Source organism: Sinocyclocheilus rhinocerous, unplaced genomic scaffold (assembly GCF_001515625.1).
Source record: "Sinocyclocheilus rhinocerous isolate Xijiao unplaced genomic scaffold, SAMN03320098_v1.1 scaffold51, whole genome shotgun sequence".
NCBI lineage: Eukaryota > Metazoa > Chordata > Actinopteri > Cypriniformes > Cyprinidae > Sinocyclocheilus > Sinocyclocheilus rhinocerous.
This window is the reverse complement of record NW_015641017.1, coordinates 83,777-102,411: the sequence shown is the minus strand read 5'-3', so window position 1 is coordinate 102,411 and position 18,635 is coordinate 83,777. Positions and strand designations below refer to the sequence as shown.

General features: G+C 36.2%; 1 protein-coding gene across 1 annotated transcript in view; it reads left to right on the top strand.

Annotated features, from left to right (window-relative positions):
- The window catches only part of prkar1b (protein kinase, cAMP-dependent, regulatory, type I, beta), a 68,997-nt gene that overhangs the window by 29,196 nt on the left and 21,166 nt on the right, over positions 1-18,635 (top strand). Inside the window, exons 5-6 of the mRNA XM_016569976.1 lie at positions 6,190-6,251; positions 10,967-11,013. Coding sequence (XP_016425462.1) covers positions 6,190-6,251; positions 10,967-11,013 — 109 coding nt within the window. The remainder of the gene's footprint in view (positions 1-6,189; positions 6,252-10,966; positions 11,014-18,635) is intronic.

Below are 18,635 nucleotides of genomic sequence, written 5' to 3'. Positions count from 1 at the left end.
ATTGCATTGCAACGCAGTTTGTGCAAGTCCAGAACAGAGACGAGTTGCTTGCAATAAGACAAAAAACGGCCGGTTGCCGATTGCTTAAGTTCCAGGGGAAGTCATCCTACACACACACGTGACTGACAGCTCGCTCGCACCAACAGGAGGAGGAGGGTCGTGTTACTCTCTACGCTGCACTCAACTTGAGGGATTCCTACACTTTGGGTGTTCTCGCACTAGACGTTTTGAACCGTGCCCGAGTGCGTTTGACCCCAAAGCCCGGTTCGTTTGACTAGTGTGAGCGCTCCATGCCGCGGTCGGGCATGGTTCATTTAGCCGGCCCTGGCCCGGTTGGAAGAGGTGGGCCCGGGCACGGTTCGGTTGGGCTCGGGCACGGTACGCATGCAGTGTGAGCACTTTTAATTTAATCAAGTATATTTAGGTTTATAATGGCTCTGGTTCTTACCTTATTGATGAACAGGAAATGTAGTTTGCGAGTAAAGCTGCAAATTATTTCATTAACGTCAGCTGCCTCCGTAATAATTTTCTGATACATACAAATGAAAATCAATGCATGGCATAAATGATTAATTAATTATTATTAATTATTTGGCAGAATATTAGCGAAAGTGGTTTTCTCCGTTATCTCATACATGACGTAAGCGTGCTCCGGCCCGGAATGTTTAGTGCAAGTGTGAGTGCAGGCCAGCAGGGGAGTGGGGAAGGGGGGATAATCGCGCTCAGGCTCGGTTCAAGGCAACCGTGCCTAGTGTGAGTACACCCGAGTCTTTGAGGAGACATGAAAAACAGCGCATACCGCAGGAATGGTATAACGGAAAATATTAGCGGTTTTGAAACCATGACATTTTCAAATCACGGTATACCTTGAAACCGGTAATCGGCCCATGCTTAGTCATAACATGCTGCATTTCTTGTCACATAATTTATTTAGTCCACAAAATGAGTCCGGTTACACTTGGAACCCTCTATGTTTTGCCTATGAACAACTGGAATAGTTCACACAAAAATGAAAATTTGCTGAGAATTTTCTCACTCTCAGGTCATCCAGGTTTATAGATGAGTTTGTTTCTTTTATCTGAACAGATTTGGGAAATTTTAGCATTACATCACTAAGCTCACCATTTTAGCCTCTACAAGTGAATGGGTGCCGTCAAACAGTTGCTTCCGTTCCTATATCCATAATTTTGCTTTCTCCAGTGAAAAAGTCATCTTGTCTGAATCAGGAGAGAAATATGCATGGATCAAGCACAAGTGAAAACAGTCCAAAACTGTTCTAAACAAATATGTTGGTGGATTTTGATCTGAGAGGGCAACAGGGGATGGACTTTTTCACTGGAGGAAGTGTTTTTATGGATTATGGACTGGTATGTGGCCACAGAGACCCATTTGTAAACATCTGTCCTTATTGAGAGGCTGTGTTTTGCAGATAGCGTGTCTCAGGACTGATCTCATAAAAGTACACAGGTGTGTGAGTCTGTCATCTGTTTAACACACAGCATGTTGCAGCTTCCACTCGCAGATGAAACAAACACCCAGATGTGTCACAGTCAAATGCTTTAAACCAGACGTTACTCTCTGCTGTGACTTCACTGATGATTAAGTGAAAGTTACGCCATTCAAGAGTTAAAGAGAGAGTTCACCAAAAATGGATATTTTGTCTTCTTTTACTCACCTTGATTTTGTTTCTAACCTGTATGACTTTGTTTGAAAGTCATTGGGCTCCAGAACATGCTTTACTTCAGCTGGCTTTTACTGTCTGAAGGCTAGAGAGTTTGTTCCTTTGCATTCAGCTGTTTTTCCTTGACGTTTGCGAGTGTAAGGCAGGCTCAGGCTTGTGCTGGACAAATAAAGGAGACCTAATGTTGGTGCTTTTAACACGTTCCCTTTGAAAGAGTGAGGTTCAATTAAAGAAGAAGAGAAGAGGTGATGATTTAGGAGCCTCGTTAGATTTTGCGGTCACACGTACGCACACAAAAACAGTCATTTACAGACCACTGTGCAGACGCTCAGTGTCATCTTATATCTTCCTTTATATGATGCTCTGCTTTGTATCTTCAACAAAGTATAAATGCCCCTGAATGGCATGAAAACAACACAAGCTGTGATTGGTAGCCAGTTATGATTATTGAGCAGAATAAGGGGCAAACAGGAACAAATCAGTCAAAATTTTGACTGCACTTATATTTATATTATTATATTTATGTATATTTGCCAGATAAATTGAAATATATAGTTTTTCACCAAGTCACAAAGGCTGCATTTATTTGATCAATATACAGTAAAAACGGTAATATTGTGAAATATTTTTTACAATTTAATATAACTGTTTTTTATTTTAACATTTTTAATAGCGATTAATCGCATGATTTCCCCCCCCTGCGATTAATCGCATTATGCACAAAATTCAATAATGAATTCAAAAGTAGTGTATTGTGCACTTTTTTCATTTAAAAGTGCTATATGAACAAAAGTCCAGTAACATTTGGTTTGCAAACACTTTAAACAAATAAAGCCCAGCTCACACTGTGCGATTTTGGCCACGATTTGGTCGTCGGAGACAAATTTTGAAAATCGTAAAAGATTCCTATAATCCTAGGCTAAAATCTGTCATCTTTGATCGTTGGTTTGACATGTTCAGACAGCCGATTAATGGCCTTTGCGATCAAATTTTACCTCAGACGAAATCCTGGCAGTGTCAGAAGATTTGCTGTACAGTCTTGCAATAGGATTTCTCCTACGACGAACGTTAAACTGTCTTCGTTTTTCAAGACAAGCCATGATCAGAATTAATACTAGAGATTTCTTATAACTGCCATAAACTCCAGCGCTCCCATCCTCCGCTCACGGAGTTCATATGATATGTTGTCTTTGCTATGATAAACACCGGTTGCGGCGTTGTTCTCATTTGGGTGTGTAGTGCTGCTTACACTATTCTTCTTGTGTAGTACTGCTAACACTATTCTTCTTGTGCAGTGCTGCTTACACTATTCTTCTTAAATACGTTTTAGTTTTTTAAATGGATTCCCTTTGTAACATTGTAAATGTATTTTACAGTTACTTTTCATCCGTTTAATGCGTCTTTGATGAAAAAAAGTATTGTATTCTGTTAAAAAGTTTGAAACAGCATGGCAATACGTTATCAGGGAGTTATCAGTGAGTGACATTCACTGCTGTCAATGAATCCGCGGCTGATCAGCTGCTGATTCATTGACAGTAGTGAACGTCACTCACTCTATCAGTTTGTGGTTTTTGGATGTGAACTGTGAATACTTTACTCATTCTTTTCCCAGAAGGCTGTGCCCTACTCATCCTTCATAGTGACTTCAGCATCCACACTGACACATCTCACGTTCTTCGGTGTATCCCACCCCAAATCTGCGGTGAACCTCCCCCCCCCCGCAGTCTCTCTCTAAACCCCTTCATGTGTTTTTTTAACGCTTATATTTTCTCACTCTTATACTCAAACCCACCAACTTTTCCTCCTCCCACTCATTCATGGACAGGTTCAGACGAAACGCCTGTTCCTTCTCATGTTGCTATCTACCTCCTCAGTTTTTAATTCCTTCTCCTGCTCAAAAGACCAGCTTATGTTGGTCAAGACTGGTTTATGCCGGTTAGTGCTGCTTTGGTGCTGGTACTGTATATCCGGTGAAGATGGTCAGTGTTGGTGTTTTTGCTGTTTGAAATATCCAGCATCTGAAATACAATGGTTGTTGTGTATGGTATCCTACAATAATGTGTGTGCAGTTCTTGGAAAGAATTAAAAATGAAGAAGCAGTTGAAAGTAAATTCATTCATGCTTTTTCCCCTATTTCTTTCAACTCATGCCTTAATTTCTACCAAGAATTGGTTAGTAAATATTTGCTTGCTGTCTTTAAGACAGCATTTGGACTCTCAGGTTTAATGCATAGATCAGATTTTTTTGACCATTTTCATTTTTTTTTCTCCCACCTGTTTACTTTCACACAACATGTCTTGTATTCGATATCTGTGTTTACATCAATCTCCCACTTAAACTAGAATTATTCCATCTCTATACGTGTTTAAACATAGATTTCCAGATATTGGATGTATAAACTACTGTTCAACAGTTTGGGACCAGTACGATTTTTTTTTTCGTGTTATTAAAAGATTCTCTTGAGAAAAAAGCCTCTTGCTCATCAAGGCTAGATTTATTTGAACAAAAATACAGTACTAAATTGCAATATCGTGAAATATTATTACAATGTAAAAGAACTGTTTTGCATTTTTAAATATTTTAAAATATCATTTATCCTTCAGAAATCATTCTAATATGCTGATTTTGTGCTTAAGAAACATATTTTATTATTATTAATGTTGAAAACAGTTGTGCTGCTTAATATTTTTGTGGAAACCGTGATACATATTCTTTTTCAGGATTCTTTGATGAATAGAAAGTTCAAAAGAACAGCATTTATTTGAAATATATATATTTTTGTAACAACATAAATGTCTCTGCTGCCACTTTTGTTCAATTGAATGCATCCTTGCTGAATACAAATATTAATTTATAAAAAAAAATATATATCTTTCCGAACCCAAACCTTTGAACTGCTTTGGGGAATTGAACCTATAACCTTGCCATCTCTTGCACCACTAGTTGAGCTACAAGAGCTTTCAATCCTTCTCAAGCACTTCCCACCCACTCCTTTCTTAAATGTAAGACCGATCTCACCAGCCACCTTCTCAATCCCCTTCTCCTCCCTTTACCTCAAGACTTTAACCATCCTGGTTCTTTTAATGGCTACTCACAGCTCTGTTTTAACCACTTCACCTCTCTGTAATAGCTGTGGTTCAGTTCTCCAGGGAGCCATCATCATCATCTCCCACTGAAATGGTAATCTGGTAACGCCGCGGGGCTGTGAATGGGTTCGAGTGCTGGGGAATCCCCGCAGCCAGACAGCTGATGAGAGCTCTCATGGTGGAACTTTTTAAATAAACATCCTTTACACTCAGTAAACTTCTAAAACCAAGTGCCTGTGACTGAAGACCACCTAACAGATGCTCTATTATTTGCTCTCAAGACTGGAATATGAGCTTCAACGCCTCTAATCATTGCATTAAAGCTTCCTCTGAAGTAGAATGCGTGCAATTACTTTTGTATTCATGCGTATGAACTCAAAGGAACTCATTTTAACAACTTCTCGCTGTTTCTACATGTTTTGCTAGGCTTAGTTGCATTATTACCAGTGTTTGCTAAGCTCACTATATACTTGTATTAATTAATAAACGTTTGTGTGACTTGCAGTGTTTTTATTGCTAACTAAACTAAAATTAAGCCAAAATTATTATTTTATTTATTTATTTGCTATTTAAAATAAAGCCAAAATGAAATATTAAATGAAAAACGTAAGCTTGAAAAACTTAAATATAATATAAAAATTATAAATGTTGCATGGCAACTAACTGAAATAAAATAATTTAAGCTGGAGTGCTCAAATTAAAGCTAAAACTGGAATAAAAGCAAATTAAAGTTAAATAGAAATATAAAAAAAAACTAATTAAAATGAGAAAAGCAAATAGCAAAATTACTAAAATGAAAATGTAAGCTTAAAAAACATAGAAAATTCTAAATGTTGCCTTAGCAACTAAATGAAATGGTTTAAGCTGAAGTGCTAAAATTACTAAAACTACACCTGAAATAAAAATAAATGAAATCTAAATAAAGGCATAACATAAATACAACTACTGATGCACTGACAGCACAACAGCAGCAGTGAATAAACACTGCCTACAACCGGCAGCAGTAACCGGAGAGGTGTATTGTGGGATGGAGTCAGGGGTCATGTGTAGTGACTGACACACTAGTGGCTCCTGAAACACAAAGAATGGAAGTGCATTATCAGGGTCATAAACTTGTAACACTTACGACACTCTTTGCTTTCACACAGGAACGGCTGTGCGGTTTTGTTTCTTGTTTGAGGGTGTGTGTCTCGTAAAGAGCAGAGCATGAGCATTTACTATTAGTTTGTTGTCTTTTGTATGTTAAACACGCGTGTTTCTGTGGATATGTGAAAATGTGGGTAGAAGCTTGTGATACAGTAGCATTGACATGGTCATGTCGCATTTGATCTGAATTCTATTGAACTGAATTCTGAATTTGGGTTTTTGTATTTCCAGTGATTAAATGAGAGATTAATCTAACATATCTCTTTTTTTCCGCAGTGACATATTTGATGCCATGTTCCCGGTCACACACATCGCTGGGGAGACAGTAATCCAGCAAGGTACAGTATGGAAAACCATGAGTTTTATATCATACATACAGCACATGTTTGCATCACTATATTAGTGAGAAAATCTCATAGACAATTTGTTCAACTAGTGAGTATTTTATTTTATTTATTATAATATTAATACAATCACTGTTAAAATGTATTATTATGCTAGAATAATTTAACAATTAAATCAAATGCTAAAAACATACAATCAAGATCATTTTTTCTCCCCTCAATCATTCCCTTTAAAGGCCAGTTGCGCTCGTGCCATGGCGGATTCGCTATTTACACGGCGGAATTTGCGAGAGCAAAGACTGAACGCGTCTCCAGAGAGGAAATGGAGCTGCTCGTGCGCGAGCAAATAGGTAGCCTAGATTCTGATACATGCAATGACTATCCATTATGACATGTAAGCATTTTTATATTTATGTAGCCTACACAATAATAATATTTTACATTGTAATCCTTTAATTCTTAATATTTGGCATGTTTGTGTGCTGCTGCGCGTCCCTGTGTGTAATAAGCAGAGTGTATGCGCGTTGTGGACCCGCCTATAGGCGCATATTACTACTTTAAATAACAAAAACATACTGCGCTATTGACTTTAGACCAGGTTTTAGTTGGTGCCTCAAAATAGCAACGCGCCAACAATGCGCCTGAACACACCTCGTTTTCAGACCAGCACGCCCATGGGCGCACAAATGGGCACAAATGCACAACGTGGTGCAGGACATGAAAATGATAACTGCATCGGGCTGAAAATAGCAAAAACCACTTGCGTCATGCCTGGCGCCGCATTGTGCCGAGTGTATGATAGGGCCCCATAATTTTATTTGTAATTTTTTTCTGGAGTCACAAAATTAACTGTAGTTAATTAATATATCAAGACTCTAAAATATATCAGTTTCTGTTAATAAAAATAAAAAAGTCACTGCCCACTGCCCTGGATTTTTTTTTTTTTTTTCTTGTTAATTTTATTTTTTAGTCTAATTTTATTTAATTAAATTTTTTATTTTTGTATTTTCTTTTTTCAGTTTATTTTTTCTTTTTTCTTTTATTTTCTTTTAGTTTAGTTTAGTTTAGTTTAGTTTACCAAGCTACAGACTAACCCAAACCTAATTCTGATCCTGAAAGAAAATAAGCATTTTTAGTATTACAAAAAAAAACATTATTTTATTCTTTTTTTTTTTTTTTTTGCTTTTGAAGATGATCCACAAACATCTCATGATGGAAGGATATCCAAAATTTAGCTAACTTCTGGGAAATAATTTTTACTACAGTCTAAATGAGCTACACTTCTGTTGTTCTAAATATTATAGTATTTTGGAACAAAATGGCACATAAAACCAGGCTTGTGTAGCTCAAGGTGTCTGTGGTCATGTAAACTCTACTTGTGTAGAGTACGTTTTTGGGCCTTAGAACATTTAATTCTATTTCATGTAATGTATTTAATGTTACATGACATTTATGCAGCGCACATACAGTGCAAAACACAAGAATGCAAACCAAAGAAATATCAAAAGAAAGATCTCTAAACTGAACAATTTTCACCAATAAATTGCTTGCAAATTTCGCAAATAATTGAGCTAAAGGTGCTATTTTGAAGTAGAAAGACTGAAATATCTCAAAGCATATGGAGACGGTAGCTGAAATCTCCAGAAGAAATGTGTCTCTAGAAAACATCTCAACTGTATTTGCAGTCGTCTGCAATGTGATCTCTATATAAACCCATACATTTCTCATTCAAATTCTTCAGAGACCAATGCTCTCCATCCTATTCTTTCCACATTCAGGCCTACAGTATGCCAGCAGTCACATTGTGACAAGGCTGAATGATGACACCTTCATGTTGAGCTATGGAAGAGCAATCATAAAGTCAAAACCAAGTACTCATACTAAGTTCACAAATGCATTGCAGATTGTTTTAGTTATGTAAGAAGGAACGGTGGGTGATGAGGGTTTTTTATACAGTCAAACAATGAGCTCTTTTTGGTTTCATGTGGAGTTGATAAGCGATAGAGAACAGTGATCTGCATGCACGTCTTGCACACTCTCTGTGCAATGCGATTCTTGAAGCAGAGTTTCGATGCATTTATCTAACATGGGCAGATTGCCCATAAAACTAGATCTAGGAATGTGCAAAGTTTTGTGTGTAGAAGTGTGCGTTTTGGTTCTCATCAAATATTTGACTGCACTCTGTGACTCAAGGATCTGTTAGCCAAAAAACAGAAACTTCAGAGCAGAGGTGATAAAAGACAGGAAGACAGGAACAATACTAAGAAAAATGAGCTGAACGGGTTGAAAGAGAGAGAGATACGGTGTGTAAGCCAATAGCGATCGGTGAGTGTGTTAAGATAAATTGCTGGTGTGATTTACGAGCGCTTAGTGTGTTTGGTGTTAATTAGCCCCGTGAACCCGTGTGAACTCTGCAGCGCACGGATCATGGGCTCTTTTAACTCTTTGGCATGCGCAAACACACACACGCTCGCTACCAGGATCCCAAACACCAATTTCAACACATACTCAGACATCAATGAGCCCCTGAACCTACAGAAATGCTTTATGTAAAGGCCTTTAACTTGGAAATGTTGATCGGGGCCCGTGGCTTCTGGCACTCCCAGCCGTCCATTAAAAACTCTCAAATGGGGTGTAGATGAAGAAGCCTGGGAATCGTTTAGACGACACCGCTCTGGGAGGTGCTGACGCTTTTAAAGTGGTGTGCCATCTTTTATCTTTGATACGCACCACTGTGTGTGTGTGTGTTCTTGGGAAACGGGGAGTCAGAAAGAGATGGAATCTGGGAACGAGATGGCATTATTTATCTTTTCCTCCTTTCCGTCCTGAATTTAAAGGTCCCATGAAATTAAAATGGGAGTTTTGTGGCTTTTAGGCTGTTTTTGTTAGCTGCGGGGTCATGTAGATGCTAATGCACACTTAAAAGGTTGACCAATTAACTTTTAGCAGATACTTTATAGTGATCTGCTCAAAAGTTTGGGGTAAGTCATTTTTTTAGTAAAGAAATTAAAACTTTTATTCAGCATGGATGCATTAAATTCACCAGAAGTGATAGTAGAGACTTTTACATTGTTACTAAAAAATTCTATTTCAAATAAATGCTGGTACTTTCTATTAATCAAGGAACCCTGAAAGAAAATACCCACAAAGCTTTTGATCAGTACAACTGCTTTGGACAATGATAATAATAAGAAATGAGGAATAAGAAACTTTTTCTCGTGGAGTGCCTCAAGGATCTGTCCTTGGTCCACTTCTATTCTTAATCTATATTCTTCCTCTGGGTCAGATCATCCGGCGCCATGGTCTAAATTTCCACAGTTACGCTGATGATACACAAATCTATTTTACCGTACAGCCCAATTCTGTTTCCCCCCCTTCTTTTACATCTTGCTTACATGATCTCAAAGTATGGATGGCACAACATTTCTTAAAGTTAAATAATGAAAAAAATTAATTTCTGTTAGTTGGCCCTAGATCCCTTGTCTCCTCCCAACCTGACTACTCCATTAACATTGACGGAGTTATAGTCCATCCCTCCTCCACTATACACAATCTTGGTATAATGTTTTATTCTAGTCTACGTTTTGAATCCCACATCAATCAGCTTGTCAAATACTGTTTTTTCACCTTCGTAATATTGTCCGCCTACGAGCATCTTTAAAATTCAAAGGTGCTGAAACTGTGGTTCATGCGTTTATCACGTCGCATCTGGATTACTGTAACTCCTTGTTTTATGGCCTACCAAACAAAGTCATTAATCGCTTGCAGCTTATCCAAAATTCAGCTGCTCATGTTCTTACATTTACCAAAAAAAGATGCCCACATCACTCCGGTTTTACAGCAATTACATTGGCTCCCTGTCACCTATCGTATTCAGTTTAAGATTCTTGTTTTAGTTTTTAAGGCCCATCATGGGTTAGCACCTTCTTACCTTTCTGAATCAATTCTCCCCTATGTCCCTGCCCGTACTTTGAGATCGAGCTCTGAAAATTAGCTTGCAGTACCCAAATTCCGGCTATCTAGTGTGGGTGGTAGGGCTTTCTGCATTTCCGCTGCCAAGCTCTGGAATAAACTACCACAAGATCTCCGTGTTATCTCTTCACTCCAGACCTTTAAAACTGCTCTCAAAACTCACTTAATTTCAATGTTTCTTAATTGATTGCCTGCTTAATTTTCTGTTCTATGCTTGTTTTGTAACTTATCTTGTATATTGCATATTATTTCACCTCTGTCTGCTGTTTGGCTGTTTATTACTATGTTATTTACCTTATGTAAAGTGTCCTTGGGTGTTTGAAAGGCGCTATATAAATAAAACGTATTATTATTATTATTATTAATAAATGTTTCTTGAGCAGCAAATCAGCATATTAGACTGATTTCTGAAGGATCATGTGACACTGAAGACTGAAAATTCAGCTTTGCATCACAGAAATAAGTTCGATTTTAAAATATATTTGAATAGAAAACATTCATTTCTAATAAAATAAATACAGCCTAGGTGAGCACAAAAGACTTCTTTTAAAAACATTTTATCTTACCGACCCCAAACTTTTGAATGGTAGTGTATGTTCAATATTTTATGTCGATTTTCACAACTGAGCAGAGAAACAAGGAAAAGGAAGAAGGAAAGAGTGCTATTTATCGGTAGTCTTTTTCCTGAAGTTGGTTGATTGGAATAAACTCACAGTTTTCTCTGGTTTCTTTCTCAGGTGATGAAGGAGACAACTTTTATGTGATTGATCAAGGAGAAGTTGACGTGAGTTCAGTATTTCATACCTGTTTCTACAGTCAAATGCACACATGTGCTGTGGTATATGCAACTTATCACCATAAAGTCATGAAACCAACTTCATTAAGATCTGGGAAAGCAAAGAAACATGTCTACATCTGCAATATATTCATCAGTATAGCAAGTGTGATAGGGTGAATCTTATGAAACCTTTAGGTTATGTGTTACCTCTGTGTTGCCCGTGAGAAATGTACACCTTTTTTTTTTTTAGAACCATGAAACTTTTTTTTCATGACAATTAAGCCCCACATTATTCTTACTACTGTGAAAAAAAAATCGTATTACTGTAAATAAATAAATATGTGCCTGTCCTGTATGATACAAATCTTATCCACTGACCTTTTTTAACACTATAAAAAGTGGAACACTTACTGTCATTGTTTTACCTTTCCAAAAGATGACATGGATAAAGTTCAAGTGAAATGATGTGTCGTAAATCTCCACAGAGAATCCACTTCCCACGTTTTGTTTTAAAGAGAAGATAAGATGCTTTAAAATAGATTTTCTTTGTAAATGCTCTCTCTCTCAGAAGTTGTCTTTATCATCCTGGGAATCTGTAGCATATTCCACCCCCCTTTTTTTGTTTCTGTAGTAAATAGGATTGTTTAGTTTAAAGTGGCCTTTTCCACACTTTTCTAGCATTTTATTTTTTTTCCCCCCCAGAGTCCATTAATAATGGCAGTCATGGCTTCCTGAACTGTTAATGGTCATAGTTTAGTTTTTATGAGCATTTTCCACGCTCTCTGTTACTCTTCAAACAGTTTATGCTACTGTAACTTTAAGATTATATGTAAATGATTACTTTACATGTGAAACAACTAACAACCACATGCCAAGTTGCTGGATAGTGAACAGTACATGAATGAATGAATATTAATATATGCTACTGTTCAAAGGTTTAGAGTTGATACGTTTTAACAGAAGTCTCTTATGTTCACCAAGGCTGCATTTTTGATTAGTAAAAACGGTAATATTGTGAAATATGTGTATTATTTAAAATAGCTGTTTTGTATTTTAATATAATTTAAAATGTCATTTATTCCTGTTGTTAAAGCTGAATTTTCAGCATCATTACTCCAGTCTTCAGTGTCACATGATCCTTCAGAAATCATACTAATATGCTGAATTTGCTGCTCAAGAAACATTTCTTATTATTATCAATGTTGAAAACAGTTGTGCTGCTTGTTACACATTCTTTCTGGATTCTTTGATAAATAGAAAGACTTAAAAAAAAGAAAAGAAAAAGAAAGTAAGTCATAAGAAAGTCTTTACTGTGACTTTTGATATATTTAATACATTCTTGCTGAATAAAAATACTAGTTTCCTTGAAAAAATCTTACTGACATCAAACAGTATAGAGCATAAATGTGAGTAGTCATATGGTAATGTGCTCATGCTTGTGACATCATAACATTGGCGATTTCTGATTGGTCCATTTTTGAATCTAGAGATTTTAGAGTATGTCTACATGATTCATCTAGCTTTATTTTATTTTATTTTATTTTAAAAGAGCAAGAAAGCCCTGCTGATCTCAATGTTCTTAATGTTATTAGTAGTCTTGTTTGTTCTGAGTCTGTTCTCCTCGTGTATGTGCTCAGTGATCCGCTGTGTGATATATCGGTGCTAATATTTCTCCTCCGCTCTGGACGATCTGGACGAGCTCTGAAGGCACGTTGAGTCAGCGCTGGGTCACTGCCACATCAGATTGCGGCGTATCGAGCTCTTGGGTCAGAGCCTGCGCACTGAGACCAGCAGAGTCCTGCTCGCTCCATCCACCGTTCACCATGCTAATGCTGTCAAACACATGCAAAATACAGACATTAACCCGTCTGCTCATGTGTGTAAGTGAGAACGCACAGCTCCATAAAGCTCCCAGACACATGCTATCGCGCAGGAATGCATCTCCAATGCTACGGTGATGTCTCTCATTAGCAGAAAGGATAAATCTGCTGTGACTTTGGAGCACATAGTACTGCATACTAATTGGGAAAGGTGGAATTCATTAACGCGCACACACTCTCGTGAAGAAAACATGCACTTTTAGTCACTTGAAGTAATATTTGCCATTATTTTTATGGAAGTTGTTCCAATAAAATTACTTAAAGGAACAGTTCATCCAAAAATGATTTTTTTTTATTGTTTCCTCACAAAAACTTACACAAAAGAAGATATTTTGGAGAATGTGGATAACCAAACTGCTGGTAGCCATTGACTTCATTATGGAAAAAATACTATGGAAGTCAATGGCTTTTGGCAACTGTTTGATTGCCAATATTTTAAAATGTATTCAGATAGAAAACAATTATTTTTAATTGTAATAATATTTCATAATACTTAAAAAAAAAAAACTTCTTTCAAAAATATGCATTTTTCAATAAAAAATCAATTAGAAATAAAATATATTTTATTATACATTTAATATTATTATATTATACTATATTATATTAAATACAATCATAATTGACTCAGAAGTATAAAATTAATGTTCTTTTTAGCAGCATCATATGACCCCTTTAAATAAATGCGGCATAGGTGAATTTTGTTTTCAAAAATCTATTTTATTTTTTATGCAAATTCGATTTTAATTCTACATTGCAGCAGTAAAATAATTTTGGCGATCTTGGTACATAATGGTCATGAAAATTTAAATAGTCCTAAAAATGCCCTGATTAATCATTATTCCAATCATGAATATTCTGTTTAATTCAGAAGTATTATGGAAGTCAAATGCATTGTCAAAGCTGTTGTCTTCAATTAATCATATAAGTTATGCATATTCATGTGCATTATAAACAGAAATATGCAATGATGCAAACATGGCTGTTAATAAAATTAAGAATTAGTGCTGTCAAACGATTAATCGCGATTAATCGCATCCAAAATAAAAGTTTTTGTTTACATAATATATGTGTGTGTACTGTGTATATTTATTTTGTATATATAAAGACACACACATACAGTATATATTTTGAAAATATATATAACTCTAGCACTCTCTATTCTAATTCTATTCTTTAAAAAAACTTGCCCCTTTTAGACTTCCACTCTATTCATTTACTAACTGTTTTTTTCTTTAAAAAAAAATTAACACAACTAACATAGCTTCTCTATTCTTTTTGTATGCTATCTGTTTTCTTTTTATTTATTATACAATTAACAAAAGCAAAAAAAGGCCTCTAACACTAGCTTGCTCTATTCTTTTTCTTTTCTGTCTGTTTTCTTTTTATTTATTATACAATTAACAAAAGCAAAAAAAGGCCTCTAACACTAGCTTGCTCTATTCTTTTTCTTTTCTGTCTGTTTTCTTTTTATTTATTATACAATTAACAAAAGCAAAAAAAGGCCTCTAACACTAGCTTGCTCTATTCTTTTTCTTTTCTGTCTGTTTTCTTTTTATTTATTATACAATTAACAAAAGCAAAAAAAGGCCTCTAACACTAGCTTGCTCTATTCTTTTTCTTTTCTGTCTGTTTTCTTTTTATTTATTATATAATTAAAAAACCCTTGCTACGTGTACTGCGTTAAGCTAACTGAGACTTGTTATAGCACTTGCGTATCATTGCTCTTTTGTTGATTTTGATTGCTTTCATTGTCCTCATTTGTAAGTCGCCTTGAATAAAAGCATCTGCTAAATTACTAAATGTAAATAAACATACACAGTATACACGCATATATTATATAAACAAAAACTTTAATTTTGGATGCGATTAATCGCGATTAATCGTTTGACAGCACTATTAAGGATATTAGGAAACATGACAAATTATGTAGACATACTCTAAAATTTCTAGATTCAAAAATGGACCAATCAAAAGAAGATATTTTAAAGAATGTGGTTAACCAAACTGCTGGTAGCCATTGACTTCCATATAGAAAAAAATACGATGGAAGTCAGTGGCTACCGACAACTGTTTGATCAAAATACAAACTCATACGGGTTTGGAGCGACATGAGGGTGAGTAATTGATGACAAAACTTTCATATTTGGGTGAACTATCCCTTTAATATGCGACAGAAGGCTTATTGCAAGAATAGTAAGCACACTTTCTCACCTTAAGTGACATGTTGGCCGGCTCTAAGGAGGGCCGGACAGAAGATGAGCGTTTATTTCTGCCCCATGTGTTAGTTTTTTTTTATCTCTCCTCATAAAATCAACAAGTGGATTGTGTGTCCACAGGTGAAACTGACCCAGCCTCTCCTCGCGTTTCTCTGTGTGTGTGGCTGTTGAAAATTACAGGGACATTCCATAGGCGTAATGGTTTTTATACTGTACAAACTGTATTTTCTATTGCCCCCTACACCAACCCTACCCCTAAACCTACCCCTCACAGGAAACTGCTGGCAATTTTAGAATTTCATAAAACACCGTATTGTATGTTTTTTAAGCCTTTTGTATTACGGGGACACAGGAAGTGTCCTCATAAACCATGTTTACGTTGTAGTACCCATGTCATTATACACATTTGTGTCCTCATAAACCATATATACCAGTACGCACGCACACACACACACACACACACACACTGTGTTTTGTGAAAGGAGAGACAGCCTGTCAGATTGCAGCTATGCTGAGCTGCTCTTAATTAAACCAATAAATTATTGTGTGTGTGGCTGCAGTCAATTAGAGATAAGTCAGTAATTCAAAAAGCTGTTAAAATGTGTCATATTCCACGTCCACACTGAGCATAAAATCCTCATGGTGTGTCATAATGTGTGTGCAAATATACCTGGACAGTATAGAAAAATGTATATATCTTAATATTTTTCAGCTTTTTGATGTTATTTGATGGATATCTTATTCAATCTGAAATCTGTTTTTCCCAATCAAAGAAAATCTTACTTTTTTATTATTTTACTTCTTGATTTAACATGTTCAACGTACGTCTTGAAAGGCTTTTTGATTAAAATGATGATTGAAAAAATAATAAAAACAATGTGTGTATATATTTCATTATTATTTATTATTTTAATATTATATGATAATTTTCACATTTAATGAGAATTTTAATAATTGTAAAAATAATAATAATAATAATAAGTATTCTACTTCTTGATTTAACATTTTTAACATACAGTCTGAAAGGCTTTTGGACTGAAGTGATGAGTAAAAAAATAATATTTATGTATTTATTTATTTTTCATATATATATAATATATTATATATATTTAATTCTATAATACTGTATATTAAATATATTTTTCAGATTACATTAATGAGAATTTTAATGATTGTAAACAATCTATTCTTGAAAAGTAATTTATGGTAATTGTAATAGAAGATATATTATAATGAGAATAAGATTTTTTAATAAACATATTATTTATTTAAATATGATATTTATTTTTATGTATTAATTTTTTTTTTTACTTTGATCCATTTTCATTTAATTTAAGTTGTTTTTAAATTTTTATTTATTTTTTATTTTAATTTTTTAATTATTCTTATTCTTATTCTCCAATTTATAATACTCAATATATTATAATTATTCAAAATATTGCCTAGACTAACTTATAAGGAAAACACACCGTATTTTGGTCAGTTATTTGAGGAGACATTTATGCACATAAATATGCACTAGAATGTGCCTCATGTTTCTCTATCAGAAGTGTTTGAGTTCACATTTTATACGCGTGGCCTTTCTCAATTGCTCTAGTAAAGAGATCCCCAGCGAGTCTGTCTACAGGAAACATATACTGTTTATTTGGGAAATGTGGGTGAACTAATCCATTAAGCTTGACCAGCACTTGCCAGTATGCTGTAGATCACGATGTCATGCTTCACTTCAGTGTCTGCAGGCCATCTTAGATGTTCTGATGTTTTTGTATCTTCTTCTCAAACACCAGAGGTGGAGAGGTCGCTGACCTCGTAAGAGAGAAGAGCTTCACGGTCAGTCAGTGGCTGGACATTTGCGTATACGTTACGTTGTCTTGGATTTGAAGGTGGTTTAGTGAATAAAGTTTTACAGTCCATCTCAGAGGAACATTTTGACTCAGATGTTTCTCCTAAAATGAAATGGACTCAATTGTTGACATGCAGTAAGAGAAATAAACATCTGAGGAACTCACATGAGATGACTTAAATCTGAGAACACAGAGACTTCATTTAGGGTGCTTTCACACTAGCACTTTTGGTGCGCACCCGGGTTCGATTGACGTCAGAGTTCGGGTTGTTTGGATGATGTGAACGCTGTCTTCCGAACTCGGGTGCGCCCCCGCGAACCGTACCCGAGTCCACTTAAAAAGGGTGGTCTGGGGTACGGATCATGTGAACTCCGGTACGGTTCGCTGCTGATGTGAACGCAATCGTACCAAATCACGGAAGTGAACCGCTATTAATGACGTATTATTTGATAAAAATGTGTGTTTGTGTGTGTCGGGGGCGCTATTAGGGTTGCAAAAAGGTGGCAAATTTCCAGTAAATTTCGGAAACATTCCAGGATTTTTTGGGAATATTCCAGGGATTTTTGGAAATTTGCCGGAAATTTTCCACCCCTTTGCAACCCTAGGCGCTATACGCATCTCCTTAATGAGTCTGATCAAAAACACATGCGAGGAAGACGCAGAAACGAGCAATCTCGTATATATGCATATGCATGTGAAATGTCGATCCAGGAAGTGGTTCAGGACTGTGAAGCTTTGGGGGTGTTGATGGATCATCCTACTGAATATGATCCAGATGTAGTATTTGATAAAAACGTGATTTTCTCTGCTTTTTGCTCAAAATGTTGCTTTTTTTTATAAAACTTACCTACATTCAAGTGTTGATAAAAAAGAATGCTTGAAGCTAGAATAAAACTGATGTTTTTGTTTAAAAGTAGAGGCTCTGTTCTTTATTTTTGATGTATTGCATGTTCAGATAATCATAAAACAAAGTATTGTGGGGGTCATGAACTTTTAGTGAAAATCAGCAAAAATGCTGGCGGTGGCTGTCAACTTTTTCATAAACGCTGGCGGGGAAAGAGTTAAAATTGTGTTTTAAGAGATTTAGGGTGCTTTCGCACTAGCACTTTTGGTGCGCACCCGGGTTCGATTGACGTCAGAGTTCGGTTCTTTTGGATGATGTGAACGCTGTCTTCCGAACTCGGGTGCGCACCCGCGAACCGTACCCGAGTCCGCTTCAAAAGGGTGGTCTGGGGTACGGTTCAAGTGAACTCTGGTACGGTTCGCTGCTGATGTGAACGCAATCGTACCAAATCGCGGAAGTGAACCGCTATTAATGACGTATTATTTGATAAAAATGTGTGTTTGTGTGTGTGTTTCACTCACTGAGCGTGACTGATGCGCTGCAAACAGTGAGCTGTATATCTCATTTCTGTTCGCCTTCAGCGTTCTTTAGAGCATTTGCAGTACATTCGTAAGGCAGACGTAAGTGCCGTTATGTACCGAAGCTTTGTAAACAAAACGAACAGTTCAAAAACGTAAATATATAAAAGTGCAGAGAGCAATGTTATGCATTTGCCGCCTTCTCCTGCGCCGTCGTTACTAAGCAACGGGGTAAACAGCTGCTGGCTTGATGACGCAAACGAACCGCGGTTCGGACCCAAATAAATTAATATGAACGCAGTCCAGCGGGGGCTGGGGGAGCAATC